The 22121-nt window shown below is 44.6% G+C and overlaps 1 protein-coding gene, 1 non-coding gene and 1 pseudogene across 2 annotated transcripts; 1 reads left to right on the forward strand and 2 right to left on the reverse strand.

Annotated features, from left to right (window-relative positions):
• Positions 1 to 3749: 3749 nt before the first annotated feature.
• Positions 3750 to 10384, forward strand: LOC119333857 (annotated as a pseudogene).
• Positions 10385 to 11787: 1403 nt separating this feature from the next.
• LOC119334812 lies at positions 11788 to 11903 on the reverse strand. Its single transcript, XR_005161572.1, has one exon. It is a non-coding gene; the product is annotated as a U5 spliceosomal RNA (small nuclear RNA).
• A 587-nt stretch (positions 11904 to 12490) lies between these two features.
• Positions 12491 to 18719, reverse strand: LOC119329806 (peptidyl-prolyl cis-trans isomerase CYP59-like). Its single transcript, XM_037602902.1, has 14 exons — positions 18432 to 18719; positions 17671 to 17775; positions 17327 to 17444; positions 17185 to 17235; positions 17002 to 17093; positions 16439 to 16538; positions 16175 to 16294; positions 16000 to 16077; positions 15697 to 15743; positions 15562 to 15617; positions 14573 to 14613; positions 14195 to 14300; positions 13423 to 13555; positions 12491 to 13336 (listed from the first exon to the last, which is right to left on the reverse strand). Exons 1-14 carry the CDS (start codon positions 18527 to 18529, stop codon positions 12802 to 12804), a joined length of 1680 nt encoding a protein of 559 aa, XP_037458799.1. The 5' UTR covers positions 18530 to 18719; the 3' UTR covers positions 12491 to 12801.
• Positions 18720 to 22121: the final 3402 nt, after the last annotated feature.

Consider the following 22121-nt stretch of genomic DNA (forward strand, 5'->3'; position numbering starts at 1 on the left):
GGATTTCTGGGCATGGCATCATGATCCTAGAGGAAGGTTCAGCGTCCGGTCTGCCTATCACATGATTCTTAAGACAAAGCATAGCAGGGAGGCATGGCTAAATGAGGAGGGAGGGACCTCATATGAGTTCAACGAATCCAACAACTGGTCAAAGATATGGCATATCCAAGTGCCCTCAAAGCTTAAGATGTTTCTATGGCGTTTAGCCAGGCAATCAATGCCAACGGGGACCATTTTGGAGCACCGGCACATGGCAACAGAAAATACATGCCTACTCTGTGGAGCCGTGGACACATGGAAGCATGCACTGATCTCATGTCCCATGTCTGCAGATGTATGGGCGCTGGCTCCCGAAGAGCTGGTGCATCATATGCTAGAGCGCGGCGAGGAGAATCCGAAGGATTGTCTATTTGCAATTCATGAAATACTATCTAAAGAGCTTTTTGATCGCTTGGTGGTCTCACTTTGGGCAACATGGGGAGCCAGAAGGAAAGCCATCCATGAGAACATCTATCAATCACCCCATTCTGTGATCAGTTTCATATCAAGTTACTTGGGGGAGCTGAAGATGATAAATGCCAAGAACCCTGTCGTGACGGTGCATAGAACCGAGAACCCAAAAAGGTGGATACCCCCGATTGCGGGCAATGCTAAGATGAACGTTGACGCGGCTGTGTCTAGGCAGGGATTCGGGTCTATTGGGGTGATATGCAGAGACCAAACAGGTAGTTTCATCGGTGCATCCACCTTCGGTTTCAGAAACATTGTAGATCCACCAACCCTTGAAGCCCTGGCGATCAGAGAAGCACTGGCACTGGCAGATGATCTATATCTACGACAGATTGAAGTGGCGTCGGATTGCAAAGTGGTAGTGGAGGATCTACAGAAGGATAATTTGGCGAGCTACGGTGCGATTGTACATGAAATAATAGCCCATTCCAATTCGTTTGAATTTTGTAGCTTTAGACATGAATTTAGGAGCTCCAATTATGAAGCTCACAACTTAGCAAGGCATGCTTTATCTCTCGGTGGTGGCCGCCGTGTTTGGTTAGGCCATCCCGGGAACCTACCATTCGTCCTTGTAAACATTGTGACGAATTAATAAAGCTTCGCGGCGTTGTCTCAAAAAAAAAAAAAAACCTCCCAGCCGGTTCCCCTCAAAACAAAATCCCAGCCGGCACACGACGTATGCACCGCTGCCAGCCTGCCACCCATCCATCTTGTAGCCCGCGCGCTGCGTCCCATCTCTCCTCTTCCAAGCTGACAGCCTGCACAGATAGACGATCCACGCCCGCAGCTTAGCGGCTTCTTCCCGCTGGGAGCTGTGCAACGCTGCTCCAACTCCTCCTGTGACCGTGACGCAAGGTCACCGGTCGCCACCCGCTACAATTCCTCATGCGACACAAGGCCGGCGAGATCCCTCCGTGGCTCCTTCATCTTACTCGACGGCCAACCCAATCCCATCTTCTCTCTATTCATCAGCTTTCACCACTGTAAATCTTGTCCTTCCCCTCGGTTCCCAGGCACTGTTCACACGTCTTCTTCCTCATTGATTGTGGTGGGAGATGAAGATGGATGAATGGATCAGGAAGTTGCCGCCACTGCGGCTACCGTCCACCACGACCACCCTCCTCCTTCCTCCATTTGACAAGCATCCGAATTGTTCGAGCGCGTCATGACCGCCGCGCTCAAGTGGCTGCCTTTGTAATCCCTCCCCGACACTATCCCGGCCTCCGCCTCTCTGGTCAAGGCCGTTGGCCACACGCAGCAGACGGAGAAGTCACGCGCTGGCAGGCAAGCTCGACCAGGTCATCGGCCGCAATGAGATCTGACGCGTGATGTGGATTCATCACCTAGCCGCCGTCATGGTCAACGTAGATGGCGCAATGCCGGAACCACAACCAGTCGTCGTCACCAGCGTCTCGCCGGCACCACAACCAGTCGGCGGCGGCACTCCATCACGGACACCGGTGTCAGCGCCTGCTCGTCCATTGTGGTTGCAGCGGCGAAGCCATCGACGTCGCCGGTTTTTCCTTACGTCCATGCGTAGCCAGTCAGGTTTTTTCTTACAGAGATTTTACCGGTGTATTTGCTTTGAAAATGACAACCTAAGCGGGCTCTAAGAATTGATCCATCAAATCCACGATGGCCGAGCCTTTTGTTTTAGCAAAATGATGACCAGCCTTGACCGCCTGAGATCCTGCCTCCACGCGGTTAGGATAGGTTGTCGACATGCTTTATGTTTTACGTAACGTACGCTATGTAGATCTACTTTTAAATCTCAACCGTCAATCTCATAGTTAATATAAAATCAAAGATATAATAAAAGGGATAACGTACGAAGAACTATGAAAGCCTTCGTCCTTTATTATTAGGTAAAGATAAAGATAAAGATGTGTTGTGTTGTTGAAATATATAGGACACCAATAGGTATCAGACCGGTGATGATATGCATCCATTAGACTAGTTGTACACCGTAGGATCAGAATCATGATGGGCGCCCGATATGTTGCATGCGGTGGTGATGCCTGCAAGTAAAAGGAACCCCCATGCAGTTAATTATCATTCAGCTTTTTGGGCTTATTTTCTAAAAAATCTTCATTTTGATCGAAAAAACCCGGGGTTAGGCGATGCTTTTCCATCATTGTTCGACTTGCACAGAAACAATAGGTCCCTTCTGGCTTCTTTTTCTCCCTTCAAGTTTGTTCTTCACTGTAATGTGTGTCAACTCAACAAGAGTGAGCAACGGCAAGGCAATCTCAAATCATAATGGGAGTTTTAGGTTTATTTAGATAGATTCGCCTTTGGGGTTGTTACAGAATCGGTTCTTCAAGCCACAGTGGGGATGCATGATGGCGGCGTATGTGGTACGGGGCTGTTGCATGTATGCATGTACCTACAGGCTACAGTTGGATCCATGCACAAATACCAACATAGCCAAATTATGCAGGATAACTTTTGATGGCCAGCTCCCGCAGCAATGTCTGCGGACTAGTCACCCGGTCTACGGACGGATGCGAGAGCCAATTTGCGGGTCAGTGTTGGGATGCCCTGAGCTAGTTTTGCACATACACATACACGACTCGTCCTTGAAATTCGATCTAGCGGTCTAAAATCAGGGAACAAGGAGAGGGGGTGCGCGAGAAAGCGACGGCTCTGTCTTGCCCGCCACCTTCCACGGCCATGTGATTAACTGCTTCTTTGGTGATGTGAATAATTCTGGTCACAAACAACATAAAGGGTAAAGTCATCTTTTCACATATTACTTAACACAGTTGGTTGTCAAAATGGACGAAAGTGTCGCAAAATACAGTGTTACATAAGGGATTAACACTCTCCCTCGTCGGGACGGACGGTGGTCAGGAAGTACGACCGCAGCCGCGTCCAAGGCGGCCGGTTACGCTGAACGCGCACGTGGGCGGCCATGTGCAGGGAGGGCTATTTTACAGTACTAGTTTCCATCGTCGTGCAAATCAGATCCAAGCTAAAAAGGCCCAGGACTTGTCGCAGATTCTCCAACCGGCCAATAAGCACTTGCACAACCATTCGCCGAGATGTTGAGCCATCTCAAAAAACAATGGAAAAGAATTAAGCACTACCACAGAGGGCATTTCACACGGAGGCCGCGTGGAGACGAAAGCCCTAGTCCCAGAGCTACCATGCATACATAGCCAAAGCCAGCAGCGCTCCTCTGCCATTATCTGCTTGTGCTTCTCCTTGCTCAAGTTTCAGCCTCAATCTAGTGGCAGATGGCCATCCACGCCGTGCTTCAGCTGCTCCTGCTCCTGCTCCTGCTGCTTTCTTGCATCAACCGCAGCGCCACAACTCCATTAGCAGCGCGAACTCCAAGACACCAGCAGCAGCAGGGCATCAGGAAATTCCCGGCTGACGATTGTCCAACCAAGTGCGGCGACCGTGCAATCAAGTTTCCATTCGGCATCGGCCCCAACTGCTCCCGGCATACCGGCTTCGCCCTCATCTGCGACAACACCACGCAAACTCCAAGGCTCTATCTCAGGCACCACGTCATGGAGGTGCTCGATTTCATTGATGGCGTCGGTAAGAGCTACTACAGCTATTGCGCTTCTAGCTGCTTAATTTCATCCGTAAACTCCCTCGATCGACAGTTCCGATATACTCTGCAAATTACTACTCCCTCCTTTCTTAAATACAAGACCTTTTAGAGATTCCACTATAAACTACATACGGAGCAAAATGAGTGTACGTTAAAACTTTGCCCTTTTTTTTCCTTGTTCCTTTTTGCTAACGTACCACTTTAATTTACAAAAAACTGTTAAAGCCTCTTTTGGTTCATGAGATATGAATATCATAGAAATAGGAAAGCTACAGAAAGTAAGGTGACACATATCTAAAATCTTATGAAACGGAATTTGAAAAGAACAGTCATATGATTCCTAAGTTTTTTTTTTTGAGTCTGAGCGAATGTTTCTTCTCATTCAAAATACAGAACATATGAATCAATCTAATATAGAAACAACATTACATTTCATTCAAACCTGAGGGTCCCAAGGACCAATTTCCTACAAAAATCTTATCCTATAAAATTCATAGAGAAGTCTTGTAAACTAAAAGAAGTCTTAACAAACTGCACAACTTTATTGTATACATCCTCATGAAAAATATCTAGATCTCAAAGCAACTTATGAATGGGCATGTTCTTTTCAAGAATACGCATGCGCAAAGTATATTAAGAAAGATGATGGAAGTAGCCCACCATATTACAAGCAAGTGGCCACAAGCTCCACCATAGACAGCAAGGTATGTCTATCCTCCTACCATTACACCTTGCCTAGCCCTAGTTTCCACTGGAGGAACACATCATGAACCTTCCTAACATAGGCATGACGGTGACTTTGTCAAAAACTCTGTTGTTATGCTCTAACCAAGTGTACCTAGCCGAGATAAGAACAATGGAGCTAATCTCAGCCCGTGCCCTTGAAGAAACGGGAACGACAATCATGAGCCACCATGGAGCGAAGTCCTCATGCCCCAATGGAGTGAACCGGTGTAGCCTATATCCTAGGAGCATATGATACCAAACCTCACGTGAGAAAGGGCACCCCATAAGTAGGTGTTGCGAGTCTTCTGGTAGCTAGCAGTAGAGGGCACAAGAATCCGGGTGATGTAGCTGGCGCCTCTACAATCTATCTGACGTCCATAGTCTGTTGCAAAAGACCAACCAACCGAAAACTTGATACCAGGAGGAGCTCAGGAACTCCAAAACTTCTTGGCACACGGAGTAAATTCCCGCACCAGGAAAAACCCAACGTAGGCCAATCTCGCGCTATACTTCCCATCTGTCGAGCCCCTCCAATGGAAAACATCCTCCTCATCGGAGAGAGAGAGAGAGGGGGGGGGGAAGGGAGAGAGAGAGGGGGGGAGAGAGAGAGGTCTAAGACTAGCCACAGTGGGAGTAACTTCAGCAGTAACATCGAGTCTAACTCAGCAAATTTACTTATGTGGCAATGAGTTAATGAAGAAAGAGATAGTTGTAGTAACTTAGCTAGTTACTGTTACATCACATGTCCCAATACAATATGAGTCTATAACCTAAAAAATGAATCTTTGTATGTTACCACACTTAAATTACTACCCACTATAAAGGTAGTAACATAGTCTAGGGATATGTGTATGTTACTAGTGTATGTTACTATCCATTGTGGCTAGTCTAAGAGAGTTGGCCATACCACGAGCCATATAGGTGGTGTGGGCCACCCCATGCCACTAAAATGGTTTTTGGCGTGTCACCGGTAGCGCTTTTTGTACTATTGTTGGGCCATATCATCGAATGGCATGTGGCCATGCCCGGCACCGCCCTTGCCTGACGTTTTTCGATGCCCTTGGAGTTGCGGTGCGTCGTTCTTGTCGCCTTAGCGGAGGCGTCTTTCGAAAAGCTATCCGGGATGCCCAATCACTGGGAGACCGTAATGGAGTCGGGCTTTACCGACGAGTTCTTCTTTCCCGCAGCCGCGAGGTTGTATCGGTCGTGGTTGCCAGACCACCTGTGTCCAAGTCCATCTCCTCATCTCCAGCCATCTCTGCACCAACCCTCTATACAGCTACCTTCTCTGCCACTTCACGCTCAAGTTGCTTCCTGTGGCACTACATGCAGGCGGCGTACTCCGCCTTGGAATCAACAATCAGGGTCGGGATCCCCATGTATTTTGCCAAGGCATAATCCATGCTGATTGTGTCAGACAAGGTAGTTGGCGACGACATCTACGACGAGAGATGAGGGCAGCACCACGAACGGGGAGCAAGGGTTGAGGTGGGAGGCGGCGTGGATGCGGGAAATGGAGGACGAGCGCGGGAGGAGTGTGGTCGACTTGGTGGGCCAATCTGGAGCAGATTTGGGATGGGTTTGGTATGTCGGATCCGACGGGACACGTCTGGGCGTCTCCATATCCACCCTAGATATGGGGTTGGTATGAGGAGTGTTGGTCAGCCCGACCGTTTGGGCCGAGTTTGCCAGGTCTGGTTGGATGGCAATTTGGGCAGTGACCGGGCAGGCTGCCTCGATGTTTGTAGATGCTCTAACGGCCAGGAGAGGTTACGGAATTGTAGGATGAGAAAAAAAAAAGGAAGTGTGCAAAAAATACTTGTAACATACTGTGTGAAATTTTATTGCTCTAATAGTCAACAATATCTAAGGCCTATAAATGAAAAAATGTATTTTAAAACATAAATCTTTATTTATGTAAATTTATTATGATTACCGGAAAGTTTGTAGCCACTCGTTGGTATTAAGCCTGCCCAATTGACACTCAGAGGAAAGGAACCAAAACTTTATGCTTATGCCGAGCACAATATTTCCAGAGCCAGGTGAAAGAGACATCCCGTCGATCAACAGAGGTGACGTGGGGAAAAGCCTAACCTTACCAAACTGTTGCTCACAACATAGTTTTCTGCTTGATCAATCAGGTTTCTTAATAACTGTGAGAAGCAATGGAAATGGTGAACCTTTCTTATTAGACTCTTTAGAAAAAAATTAACTAGATGTATCAATGAAACATGTGATGCTACCTAGTATCTCGATCTCATCAGTTAATTTTAGATTGACATAATCATAAGAATAACCGTCCTCCTAGTTGTCCCACAAGCGAATCATATGGGAAGCCTTGTTGAATACTTGAGCAACTTTTCATTAAGTTTAATCCAGAGGGACAGAAGATAAAACTTGATAATCATGATGATCGAATCAAGTAACATAGTGATGTATCTAGGCATGCAATTGGGTACATAACAGACGAACATCACATCTATATCGATAGATAAAAGTAGAAGATTGGATGCAAACCATAACAGAAGGGAGAAGAACACATACAGTGCAGCAGAAGAAGAAGTATTTGCATATTGTGAAGCAGGTCATCGACGTCCGGGAAGAAGTCGCCAGTAGCCACGACGAAGAAGATCTAGCAGTCGCGCGGGAGCACTCCCAGAAAACCTGATAGCCTCTCTTCCATATCAGATCACAACGAGGGAATGGAAGTGGCCAGGTCCTAGCTTAATTCGATCACGACGCGCATGCAAGTCGTGGCGAGTCGTGGCGGAGGTGGAGCCCGCATTCATGTGCCCTATTCTCAAGCTCTTAATGGTGCGTAAAACAACCCACCTTATATGTTAGTGTCCCACACCTCCACTAGCATGGTGAGACTACTTTTCACACCGTACCCTTGTCATGCACGAATGAGCCACATGGGCCTCTGGGATTTTCCCTAGGAATTATTGTTAAATAAATGGGCTAAACGCCTAAATCCAATGGATCCAACAAGTCTTATTTTCACAACTCAGACTAGGGATTGATTTTTTTTTTTGAAAGACGGCAAGTGTTCCGTCCCGTTTTAAAGTTTGGAGTTCTAATTCGGACTTCTAGCAGAGCCGAATTCAAGTGAAGCAAAACGGTTCTAGAATAACTAAAGTTGCTGCATGTACAAACTCAAGTTTGTTCACCGGTTTTGAGTAATTTGTGTTTCTTCTTTTCTTTTTCTTTCACAATGCCAGGTATAGTCGTCAACTTCTCGATTGACATCTCAACGAGTCGGGATGCTGAAGTGTACAATGCATCATTACAGGGCCCCTCCAGCAATTTCGTTTTCTCTGTCCGCCAACTGTGGATAAGACTGTGCGACTTCTTCACCTATGTGATTGGAAATTCAAACATGGCTTTGGACTTGCCACTTTGCACTACATGCCATGGACAAGTCTCGGGCACCCTGTACAGCAAGACATGCTTCTACCCAGGAGAAGATCATGTTGCTAATGCCATGCAGCTCAAGTTTGTCCCTGTCAAGGAGGGCCAGCTGGTGCAGCGCCAAATTGCTGGGTTTGACAGTGTGATGTATTGGAATATAAATGACAGACGGACATGCGCCAATGCTTCGGCAGATGAGGCCAACTTTGCCTGCGTCAGTGATCACAGCTCATGCTTCGACACCTCGTACCTGCCTGGTTATACATGCGCTTGCCATCATGGGTACATGGGCAATCCGTTTTTTTTTTCGAAACGGAGGCAAAAGCTTTGCCTCATCTCATTAATTAAGAAGAGTTTTGAAATACATGACCGACCGTCCATGGACGGCCTCAATTCGAAAGTCTACTCTCGCGGCATAAGAGAACTCAAATGCTTGGCCCCCGCCAACCCCCAAAGCCTGGCTTCGGTCTTAATTTTAGATGTGATTACATATGGCATGGAGGACACATTCCTAAACACTCTCGCGTTCCGCTCGTTCCAAATCTCCCATGAAACCAACATGACGACAGATGCGAGGCCCTTTCTCACATTGGCATTGACGCCCACCATGTGGTGCCACCAGTCCTTGACGTTGTCGAAGCTGCTCCAGTCGGCGATGTCCACATTGGTCAAGCCCATCCAAGTTTTGATCTCCGCCCGTATGTACTCGCTGGCTGCTCACGTTACGGTAATAATTGATTCACCTACACATCTGCATGTTTGCAGTTAATATTTCCGTGTTTTTTTTTGGAGTATCTCACTTACAATCATTTTAATTTCAACTTTTTTCTAAAATGTTAGGATACAATCGGTCGAAAAAGAAAATTAATTTATCAGGTGAAATTTCGTTCCCCTTTGATTTCTACTATGAACACAACAAAAAATGAAATCAATATTAAGGTGTGCCGCCATTCATGCAGATATCGCTATTGGGCTTGGTGTTGGCTTCGGGCTACTACTTCTTGGCTTAAGTGCAATGTTTATCCGCCGTAGATGGAGAAGAGACATCCAGAAGAAACTGAGAAGGAAGTATTATACAAAGAATCATGGCCTCCTTCTGGAACAATTAATATTATCGAGTGAAGCTGCAGGTGAAACAACAAGGATTTTCTCGCTGGAGGAGTTAGATCAGGCAACAAACAACTTTGATCACACACGGATCCTTGGCCGTGGAGGGCATGGCATGGTCTACAAAGGCATCTTATCTGATCAGCATGTGGTGGCTATAAAGAAATCTAAGGTCATTGAGCAAGTTGAGATTGAGCAATTCACAATGAGGTTGTCATCCTTTCACAGATTAACCACAGAAATATCGTAAAGCTTTATGGCTGTTGCCTTGAAAGTGAGGCCCCACTATTAGTGTATGATTTTGTTCCTAATGGTTCCTTGTTTGAAATCCTTCATTCTGGTCCAAGCAACGGTTTTACTTTGTCCTGGGATGGTTGCCTAAGAATTGCTGCACAGGCTGCAGGTGCTCTCTATTATCTCCACTCCGCAGCGTCCATATCAGTCTTCCACCGTGATGTCAAGTCTTCTAATATACTCCTAGATGCAAACTACACTGCAAAAGTTGCTGACTTTGGTGCGTCAAGATTGGTGCATATAGACCAGACTCATGTTACAACACATGTACAAGGCACATTTGGGTACTTGGATCCGGAGTATTTTCGCACTGGGCATCTAACTGAAAAGACCGATGTGTACAGCTTCGGTGTCATGCTTTTAGAGCTACTTCTCAGAAGGAAGCCTGTTTTTACTGGTGAGTCAGGCTTAGCCCAGAGTTTATCTTGTTACTTTCTTGCGGAGATGCAGAAGAGGCCTATAAGAGAGATAGTCGCTGCTCAAGTTCGTGAAGAAGCAACCGAGGAAGAAATTTTCAGTGTTGCCTCTCTCGCAGAGAAGTGCCTACGTATCCAAGGTGAAGAAAGGCCTACGATGAAGGAAGTAGAGATGTCTTTGCAGGTTCTGCATAAGAAACATTCGATGTCATCCCATGTCACTCGAGAAAATGGTAGAGCTGAAGCTGATGTTTCATCTCACTCAGCTAACGGAGTTGATCCAGTCACCGCAAACAACCAAAGATGTTATAGCTTGGAGCGAGAGTTCATATCATCTGCCAGCTTACCACGCTAAGTGTGTTCTTCAATGTTTTGCTGCTCATCCATTCCACTTATGTTTTCTGAGAGTGAGAGTGTCATAGTATAAGCTCTGTTTTTTCCTTAGCTGAATAAGGGGTCGGCCATGCAGCGTGCGAATGTTGACACCTTGGCGGATTCTATTTGATATTTAGTTAGCTCGCCCTGGATAAATCATGGGATGGCACGAGGTCACGCAATCATGGTGGAATAAGTGCGTTTATAACTAAAGAAGAAAGTTGCAACTGTTTTATGTAGCGCCAAAACTCTGTTCTTTGGTTCAGTATGTAGTCAACTTTTATTGTCTCTCTTTAAGAAGATTGGTTTTTCAATTTCCACTGAACTTTCTGTTATATGTACTTGTTTTCTACATCCACATGTTTGATTAACTTCACTAAGTTTTTGAGCGAATTTACATGACCATATAGTAGAAGACATGATTAATGCCATGCAGCTTAAACTTGTAAATATAAGCATCTTTTGAAAAAGGTGAATATAAGCATATCACTGATAGTTGATAGATGAATTCTGCTAGGATTGCAGTGTTCTGTAAAAGGGGAGATAATCAAAACTGCCCGAACGAGTCAGTATAACGTTAAAGCGACCCGGCAATGGTCTAAACTTAGTAGGTATGCGCTTTCCCATGTGTTTCCTTCCTGTTATAACAACATTTTTCTTTGATGGGTCTGATGTAGCCATTACGAACTCCTTAAAAAATTAAGATCACTAGCTAGGCAGCTTCCACGCGGCAATGCTCCATTCTTGTCAATGCCCTATCACGGGTAGCAGCAACCACGATTTGATATTTTCTCTGAATACACCATGTGAACTGCCATTGGTGACATTGGCCATCATTTGAGATTAGCCTAGCAAAACGACTTATGTTTAGGTACGGAGGAAGTAGAACCTTCACCAACGAGAAACTGTGGCGCTACGCACGACAAAAAGTTGTGTGGCCTGAATGTGAGGAAGCAACCAGTCAGTCAAGCAGAGAAAGCAGGGCCTGACAGATTATATACGTAGACAAGATCCTAGAAGAGTTAAAAGAGATAGCTATAGAACAGGTGTTAAGAGCCTTCGATGATGAACCACAGTGTTTCATAGCATAATGCAGAGCAAGGTTCGCCTGTTTTAAGAGCCTACCTATCTAAAAGTTGAGTCATCTATTTTGAAACAGAGGGAGTAACAGTAGAATCCTATCCTTTCATTACGAGAGTTTAGCTGTCAGTGTATTCTGAACTAACTTACCATGTTATACTGTACACGCATCTGTAACCCTACTCAAACAGCAGGTGAAAGACAAGGAGCAATGTTTTGACTAACAGCAGTTAAAACACCAGTAGCTAGAACAATTTAACTGCAAATTTTGAAATTTTGATTTGTCAGGCGACCTTCTCTCAAAAGAGAGGAGGCCACCCCTTTATAAAAATTAGAGTATGCTGCACATGTGTGGCGTGCACACGGTATTCTTTAGTAAAAGGCGAAAGAATAGTTCGCTTTGTGCCCACCACGCAGCTGCTTGAGTTTGAAACGAAGACGGTGCCGGCCTATATGTAGCGGGATGGCAGGGGAGCTCCTCCTTCGCGAGCGATGTGGGACTATTCCAACTTCTGTCAGACCCGGGGAGTGCTGCCATGCCAGGTTTTCTCACATGGGCCTCAAGCATCGCTAAAGCCAGTTGGGCTGGACTTCAGGCTTTGCACCATTCTCTTCCTTTCCACTCCAGAACGCTCAAAGAAAAAAAAAATCTACCATACACAAAATACTGGATTAGTAAAGCGATCTTGCTCTTAAAAAACAGCTAAATCTGCCACGCAAAATGATCTAACATGCAAGATCCCCTCAAAAAGGTTATTGAACATACTTGAGAAATTTTGTGAACACTTGTCCCTTTTCATAACTGAACTTTGTGGAGAAAAAAGGACAAGCAATAACGGCGTTAGGCTATTTGACAAAGAAACCACATTTGCCAGACCCGTAATAACCCTTTTATTTCTTTTATAAAAAAATGCCTACTAACCAAACAATGCCCAAAAGAACTTTAAGCATAAAACTGATAACATTCTCATTTCACTTGTCAAAAAAAATCACTGGAAGAAAAAGGTAAGTTAAGGTTCTCATTTCACTTGCAAAGAATTGCAGAAACGAGCAGAAATGTTCGCGGCAGATGAGAACATTAGTACAGCACACGGGAGATCAGTTATAAACTGTTGAAAGCTGAGCCCACCGGTTCGATTCCGCACAACAAAACGTCCTTTTTTTAAATCTAAAAACAACATTCTGAAAATGAACATGTGATGAAAACTTTCCGTTCTCCCATATTGTACAGTCTACGCCTTTCAAGCTACATCGTAAACTCTGCGTAAGCAGAAAATTGGCGAGGGCAAAACTGGCAGGCGATACAGCAGCCAACATCTATCTATCATCCCGGTGCCGCCTCTCCCTGTGCCTGCTGACCTCGCGGTGTCCGGCGTCTTCCCTTCTATGTCTATCAGCATCAGGGCTCCGTGCCCTGCGGTCACGCTCGTCTCTCCTGTGACGATCGCCCTTCCCACGGTCATCATCGTCCCGGTGGCGCCGGTCACCGTCGGGCTTATCATCCCTGTCGTATCGACCAGCTCCTGATCTCCGTTTGTAGTCTTCTTCACCGCCATCCATGTTTCTGCTCCTGCTATGTTGCTTGCTGTAGTCACGGTCGTCGTGCCTACCAGAGCCTCGACCACCAGATCTGTCGTGACTGTGGTGGTCTTCTGGCCTCCGACCTCCTCGGCTCACAACACCCTCTTTGCTTTGCCGGCCTCCTTTCTCGTCGGTCTGACTTCTCTCCCTGCTGCTGTTCCTATCGCGGTCGCCACGAGGCGGTAGCTGCGATCTCTGGTCATCTACTTTTTGAACCTTTCTTCGGTCAGTATTCCGATGAGCAGTATCATCCTCGAAGACGAAATCATAACTGCAACATGAGAGTAGATTGTCAGAGCACGTAACAACGCTGTAAAAGCTAAAAGCAATTGTCTAAGAAAAGAGATGAAGAGTGACCTTCGACGGTTATTCCCGCCTCGCTGAGTGTTATCATCTTTCAGAACATAATTTGGGGCTTTAGGTTTCTGCTCACCATCCTGGTCACAATCTCGGGCTATGTGATCTGGAGCACCACACTTGAAGCAACCATCTGCAATAAGAAATAACAGAGTCACATATTATTCATTTGAGAGTTTCTACATGGTGAACAAGAAATAATAAAGATGACGGGCATAATATCAGAATTGTAGATACACGTTGTAAAGCCCAAGGAGAACTTGCCACACATTTTGATATGAACAAGTGGCAGAAAAACGTGCGGCTACTTGTTCATATCTCCAATCGTCTAACAAAATTTTAGGATACTTGCCAATCCAATAGATATTATTGGTCACTGATAACATTTTCCAGGCACTTCTCTGGCTACCCTCAGCATGCTCCAAAAGTTTTTTATAACAAATTTAACAAGAGCCATTTAACATAGTATGAATGATGCCATATTTGGTTGTAAAGGAACTCCTATATCCTTGACTATGTTCCACCTATGTGATTTCACAAAGGAATAAGAATTAGGTTTGCAGTAGAGTTCAATTTCACAAGTTTTCTTAAACAAATTCACATTTCCCTTCGGATGTTGTAGGACACATAATCGGTTCTCATCTAATGCTGTTGTGTGATAGTACCCATACCCAACTAATCATCAGAGCTTCGTTTTACTCATAAAGAGAATCCACATTTCACGACAATAAAATAATATCATGAAGAAAAATTCCGCAGTCAGGAGCTATACCTTTATTTCCATTTCGTTTACTTTGTCTGAACTGACCCCACAATTTTGAAACACTTTGGCTAAAATCAACATGGATCCTCCGATCATCAATCAGGCAATTATCCATCTGCAAGCACATCATTGAATAAGTAGTGTTTCCTAGATAGTGCTACCGTAGGAAATTACCAATAATCAATGAAATTGTAGGGCATAGGTAAACATTGTAAGACGACACTGAATTGTCGAAGCACCAACAATTTTGTGACTTTCATCAATGAAGAGTAACTGGCATAGTACACTAGTGCACAAACTCTTATAAGTAACTAAATGCAAATTAGTGGACAATTATGATAGAAGGAGCTGTGAGTATAATTACAGGAATACAGGTTCGATGCTAACCTTGAAATATGCACGTTCGCATGCCTCCTTTGCCTCGAATTCTGACAAAAGATCATCAAGAGAAACTGTTAGGAATGTGCATCTAGGATGATTAATACAGGTGAAACAAGTGTCGTCAAAGTTGAGTAGTTGACAATTGTGCCATCTAGAACCTTCTCTGCATCTAAGATTTTCATTTATTATTTAAAATAAGAGTAATCACACTGAAGTTGCACAAGTAGCTAATATCATTTATGTTTATTATTTCCTGTTTTCTTCAACGAGCATCCAGTTGTTGGGCATCAAGCAACCACAAAGTTGCTTGTTAACGAATTTTGTTCTGAACCTTGATTCACAACAATATAACTACCTTGCTGAAGATAGCCAGATGGAATGGCTGTAGGAAGATAGGTAGACAAAGGTTGGAGTGGGAGAAAGTAGAATTCTTCATACTGGGTTGATTACGAAATAGCATCTTTATTTATATAGTGCATGGGTAGCCATTAGGTACGCCCTACCATGATGTGAAGTCCAAACATGTTAGACTCCTACATAATCATATACATCCTTAATACAGTAGTGTTCCCTCATAGACTAGCAGTCTTCCTCTGTTGGCATCCCTCATGGTGCTAATCCCCAAGACATTTTTGTCCATTAACCAGTTAGTTGGCGAACTACACTCTACAATTCTATCCATAACTAGTAACATCAAACATGCATAAATCTCCCTTTGTTTGGACTCCCTGCTGCTGCTAATCGACAACACATTCATTTACCAGTTTGTTGGCAAACTACATGATGCAATTGTATCCATGGCTAGTAACATTTGAAACTTAAACGTGCATAACCCATCGACCATATTGTAGGCCTAAATGGCCAGACCTATGCAACTGTTCGATTGACAAACTGGAACCAAGATTCCCTACATAAATAAAACATTGCTATTTCTACAGGATTACTTCCTCGCAGTATATCACGGTAGTATAAAAGTTTAGAGGGGCCAAGCATACCAATGAAAGCATAGCATAAACTATCCCCAGTCTTGAAGTCACGAATTATTTCAGCTCTGCAACCAAGTATGTTAAGTTAAGGACAGCATAAACGAGGAGATGCATGTGTTAGTTGAGATTAAGAAAGACACTCACGATGTCACACTTCCAAAACGCGAGAAGATTGTATATAAATCTTCATCCTGCAAAATTATTTTAGTAGCCAACTTACTTATCCAGAAACATTGTTAAAAAGCAATGGGCAAAAAGTAACAAGTTCAGTTAGGATGTCCAAATAATTAGCAACGTAACCATGACAGTTTCAGAATAAAATTTACACGTAGAGGCAGCGCGAATGTACTTAATGTCAAGCTGTGTGCAAAGCAGGATGATAACATAAATATGAGAAAGATGTAAAGGAGCAGAAAACTATGCAAACAGTTAGAAACTAATACTAACCTGTGTCACTGGGTTGAGTTTGCAAACAAATAAAACATTATCTGGTGGTTTGACCTCAGCATCTGGAATGTCTCCAACCTGAATAAAACAGGTGTTTCATCAGTCATAAACACGACATGGTAACTAGGAGTACTAACAAGTAAGGTGTTGGTTTTGATATGGCACCAGGACTTACGCTCTCAAGGATCACTGCATTAGCATGTGCTTCTTTAGAGCGGATCAGCTCCTCAAGCTGACCAGGATCCACTGTTTCATCTAGAGGGACCCAGCTATCCTCTAGGCGCTCTTCTGCAACCTGTGTATTTGCACACCAAGAAGGCAAAATATGGCATTGATAAACCAACTTTCATATGGTGAAGGATGTTACTGAGACAGGGCATTCATACTCGAAATCTTACTGAAATAAACACAAATGGCATAACTCAAGTACTCAACTTACCTCATCACGTGGCTTTCCCAATGGAGAATTCTCAGGAATAAGTTCAGCAAGCTGAGGAGGATCATCAAAAGGATCATCCAAGATATATGTATGTTTAATCCTATCAATTAAAATTTTAGCAAACGCTCAGCAGGCAGAAAGAATGAAAGCAAATTAATGCTGGAAAAGAAAAAGAGGTCTGTTGGTGTGTGCCCAAATGTATCCCATGGAAACCAAGCCAAATTTTGCAGATCGAATTGGCAGCTCAGGTTTGGGCCACACTTGGCTCCAAAATGAAAAGCAGGATAGATAGATAGAACATAACCTAAAATTTTAGAATCAAACCACATAGCACATAATTCTTATTAAGCAGCCAGAGTTTCAGAAGAATGGCAAACTTTTGGCTCTCCGGGGCACCAAATCAAACTTCCACGTTCTTTGGCAGATACTACTCCCTCCGTTCCAAAATAGATGACTCAACTTTGTACTAACTTTGTACTAAAGTTAGTATAAAGTCGAGTCATCTATTTTGGAACGGAGGGAGTATGTCCTAACTATGCGATTTACCAAAGGTGTGAAACTACCTTATGTCCTTAAACGGTCTTCCTTTATCATCAACGTATGCTTCATTTATCTTTGTCAGTGTGTCAAGACCTTCAGCAACTGTCCCAAAGACCTGCAATTGACAGAACAAAGCGATGAACTCACTGAAGAAATTATCAACCTCTCACCAGCCAGAAAAAAACAGTGAACAAGGTTCTACTAACCGTGTGCTTGTCGTCAAGGTAGTCGACATCATCCCGCAAGGTGATGTAGAACTAAAAAAATCAAACATAGATATTAAGAAGTTAAAAACAGGCAGATGTATGTCCTCAAAAATTAAAGATCAGTAGCGATGTAATATTGTACCTGTGAGGCATTGCAATTCTCACCAGCACTTGCCATAGCAATAGTGCCAGTTTTTGAGTGTCTTAATTCTGGACGGATCTCATCATTAAAAAATCGAGCTTGATCACCATAAAGGTACCTGGAGAAAGAAGATTCAGCTTTCAGACATATCTTTGGCAGTAGTAGCCAGACTAAATTCAAGTAAATATCGAACACAAAAGACCAAATTGTATGGTTCAGAGCACGCGCACGCACACGCACACACACACACACACACACACACACACACACACACACACGTGCGCGCACACAAAAACATAAGTTGGGGGAAACACATATTGAGAGTTCGGTAAAACAATGCTCACTTGTACACGGAATCACCACCACTGCCAGTTCCAGTCGGGTCTCCAGATTGTGCCAAGAAATCCTTCTCGACCTTGTGGAACAGACACCCATTATAATACTTCATTCTGTGTAAGTCAAAGCATAATGTCAAAGAATGAGTACCCTGATTACTAATAATCGACTCACTGCATCAGCTCCTGCCGTCCATTATGTGTGGTAAGAACAGCAGACACATCTGTAATCACTGTAATTTGGAATCCTAAATCTACAGCAGGGTGGAAACAAGCCACTAGAAACAAACAAAGTGCTACATCACAATAAGGCGCACAAGGCCCGCAGCACAATCTCAATTCAGTTCTGAAGATGTCATAGATAATTATGAATGAAACATAACAGCACCAGGCATCAGATAGCAATCCTCTAATGCACCCTAAGATGGCGACTAGAGCTCCGCTTGCTTGAAATGAGGTAAAATTAGACGCCAATCCGCTTATCCCCAATGCAGCTGACCTTCATATAAGATGTTCACAGTATCACTAAGCAACCAGAAACAGCACGAGCACGGGAGGAGGATTCGCAGAACTACGGGAACACGCGAGTCGCACCTACAGCTACAGGCAATCTCGAATCAATCCAGGCGCCGCACAACACTAAATTACAGCCAAACTGGTAGCGAACTTGCCCGCTTAATCAGAGACGAAATCAATCAAAAGCCGGCCGTGTGGCGCATACAGACCGAACGAAACCGCACAGAGAACGAGCCCTATGTACGGCTGCTTACTTGCAGAGCTTGAGGAAGTTCTTGGTGGTGAGGGGGCACAGGTCGGTGTGGAGATCCAGCTCGATGTCGCCCACGCTCGTGACCATCAGGACCGACATCTTGGCCCCTCGCCGGCGGCAAGCGAACGGCGGCGGCGGGTGCGGTGCGGGAGGGGGGCCGAGGAGGCGGCGGGACTTTGGTGTCGCTGGGGATTGGAGAGGGGATTCGGGCGCCGGCGGAGCGCCGCCGAGGAGGGCACGCCGTGACAATCCCAACCCTAACTTTCTGGAAACAACCCCCGCCGATGAGGGCTTGGGATGGAGAGGCAGAAACCCGAGAGGGTTTTCTGGAAAAGTACGTCACTGGGAGAACTGGAAGGGAATCCAGTAGATCGACGCCGTCCGTGAAAGATCGGACGGCTGGGATTTTTTTGCTTTGGAAACATGACGGTTGGGAATTCAGAGAGCAAGTTCTTTTTTTTTGCGGGGCGAGCAAGTTCTTCATGCTTTGGGTACACAAGCGTCATGGCCGCTTAACAAAAATTTCATCGATATTCAGAGAGAACTAGAAGAACAAGGATAGGGCTAGTAGAGTTTTCTTTTGTCTCGAATCGTAAAAAGGGTTGAGTTAGCTCGGTTGTTGAGAGCGTCCATGTTCGATTCAAATTATTTGGTAGTCAATCCAAATTTTGCTTCGAGATCCAGTTTATTTCCAATTTTTTGAGCTTTAGTTTTTCAGTTTGATGGTGATTTGTTTTTTAAACGAACACAAGAAGTGCCCAGTTTTAAACAAATAAAGCCAATAATGACCAGAATACATACAGACCATGAATCGAAAGGATGGGAAGTAAAGCAAAGATAAAAACTCATGGACATAAGGTGCAACTCATAGAAGAGCACTAGCACGGCACCGAGACGGGCTGATCTAGCTCAAGGGTTCCTGTGGTAGGTGTGAAGCTGCTTGATCTTGAGAAGAATGTTCGCCACAGCATCACTGCCCTTTCTCTTCCCTACAAACTGCAACGGTGTATAAATAGAAACCATTTGAAAATATAGTTAGCGCGGTGGGATGGGATAGTTCCCTCAATAGCCAACTTATTCTGAATAGTCCAAAGCGTCCAAGCTAAGGCACTAAATGTTCTTCAAGCTAAACGTCGTTCTTAACCTCAGGTGGATTTTAAATAGCGTAAGGATATCAAACATAGAGTTAGGATTCTGGTTGTATCTGAAGCAATCTCTGACACAACTCTAGAGAAATTTAGCCGGGGTACAACGGAACAGGATGTGACTAGTGCCCGTACATTGCCCATAGCACACCAACCATTGCTCTGGTCATGACGCTTTTCAAGATTGATGGCCGTAGGTAGACGGTCTTGAGTAGCCCGCCACAGGAAAATGCAGACTTTGGAGGAAATTCGAGATGCCCAAAAAACCTTGGTGTACCGAACCTTAGGCCCACAGACCAATTTGGCCCATGAACCTTGGTGAATTATTTTGCCTTTTACCAATGAATCCAAAAAAGTTGCATGTTAGCATAAAGATAGACCGGTGAGAACAAAAACTATAGCACCCCCACACAAAGGCACCACCACATGACCTATGCCATCATCACAAACTGACACAACTTGAGAAGAATTATCCATCGAGGCCATCCATAAATGACATAGTCATCACTGTCGTGGTTAATACAACAATTTCAACAATCATGAACTACCACCAACGCACCAATCATTCTAACTATGTTGAGAAAGGTATGTATTCTTATTAGTTTGGTTAGTACCACAAGTGGTGGACTAAACAACCCATTCGAACCTCACCACCTCCTATTTAATTTCAATACAATTCCTCCTATGATGAACTCATTTTATTTTGGACCACTGTGTTGGGGACATGACAACTTCGATTTGCGCATCCGGCCTTGTGACAAAATGGCAGACCAATACCATGCTCTTCTTGCCACCATAGTCGTTTCCACACATTGCACACTAAATGATCCAAAGTAGATGCCCAAATATCCCCTCATCAGCAATCCACCAACCACAGTCGGCTGCGAGCCACGTCCAAAGAGTGGGAACAATAAACATCTCCATTGGTTGGTCACCCAAGACCATGGGGGAGAGCAACGCCGCAATGACGCACGTGCATGCACCCACTGATGTCAATGGTGCTAGTGTGCATCGCTATACTTCGTTCTATTGAATACCGGCACAATATTTCACTTGGAGTTGCCATGATCCCCTCCAACTTGCACCAATGAGCACACCCCGCAGCTCACCACCTTCACCGTGTGCTACTCTCCAAATATTTGAAACCAGATCCAAGCTAATTAAGCTCCTGATCGACGATACCCACACGAACAACACCCGACACCCTTTTTCACATCACCTGGCATCATGCCTGGCCACCACCAAACCTACCATGAGGCATATTTGCCCCCCCCCCATATCCCCTAGATTTTTTTGGGGTATCTACCTCGAGGTGCGCCATAAACAATCGATGCATCGAGGAACTAAAACCCAGCCCTACATCATCACCAAAGGCATGCCAAAAGAGAGCCCCACATGGAAGGGAACTTGAAAAGCGCAACCAAAGCAAACAAAAAGAGTGCTCCCGTGCATTAAGACTCATAGCAAGACAAACACTCGGTAGCGGCCCCGCGGCTGCTGACACCAGCGAGGAGAGACACAAGAGAGGCTATAGGGTTAAGGCTGAAGTCGCCCTCTACGGTGCAACATGGGAGCACAAGTTCTTGATAGTTTCTACACCGTCGTACTAAGCAAAATTAGTTGGACATGCTGACACCTTGAAATGCACGATTGTGGCACATTCAGTTTGTCGGGCCTTGTGCCCAAAGTGTCCAGGATGATATATATGCGCATGATCTTTGATCACGAACATTGTGTGTAATGTAAATACATAAAACGGCTCAAATACGCATGTAATGTGCATGCATACAATGACTATATATTTAATGTATGTAATGTAATGGTTTTTTTGAACGTAATACATTTTCATTTGCATCATAAGGACCATAATACAAGCCATGTACATATTGACCTGACAAAACTGAAAAGTCAGCTGAACACTAGCCTTTGCACAAACGAACAACAACCAAAAAGGAAAATTACAATCAAGATTGAAGAAACCTTTGAGCTTGACACCAATGCTCGTCACCTGCCTCTGACATCACCAGAGGAAAATATTACAGATCACCTCCTCACCCGAGCACGACGCGGCTCCATCACTGATATGCAGTTTTGCGGACCTCCAAGGTGGCTCAACAAAGACAAAACCATTACTGTTGAATGAATCAGACAGGAGCAACACCCAGACACACCATCGAACTCCAGATCTGGCACCCTTGCATGACTGATAACCCACAAGTATAGGGGATCGCAACAGCTTTCGAGGTAGAGTATTCAACCCAAATTTATTGATTCGACACAAGGGGAGCCAAAGAATATTATCAAGTATTAGCAGCTGAGTTGTCAATTCAACCACACCTGGAAACTTAGTATCTGCAGCGAAGTGTTTAGTAGCAAAGTAATATGATAGTGGTGGCAGCAGCAACAAAAGTAAAGACAGCAAAAGTAATATTTTTGGTATTTTGTAGTGATTGTAACAGTAGCAGCGGGAAAGTAAATAAGCGAGAACTAGTATATGGAAAACTCGTAGGCACCGGATCAGTGATGGATAATTATACCGGATGCGG

Source organism: Triticum dicoccoides, chromosome 7A (assembly GCF_002162155.2).
Source record: "Triticum dicoccoides isolate Atlit2015 ecotype Zavitan chromosome 7A, WEW_v2.0, whole genome shotgun sequence".
NCBI lineage: Eukaryota > Viridiplantae > Streptophyta > Magnoliopsida > Poales > Poaceae > Triticum > Triticum dicoccoides.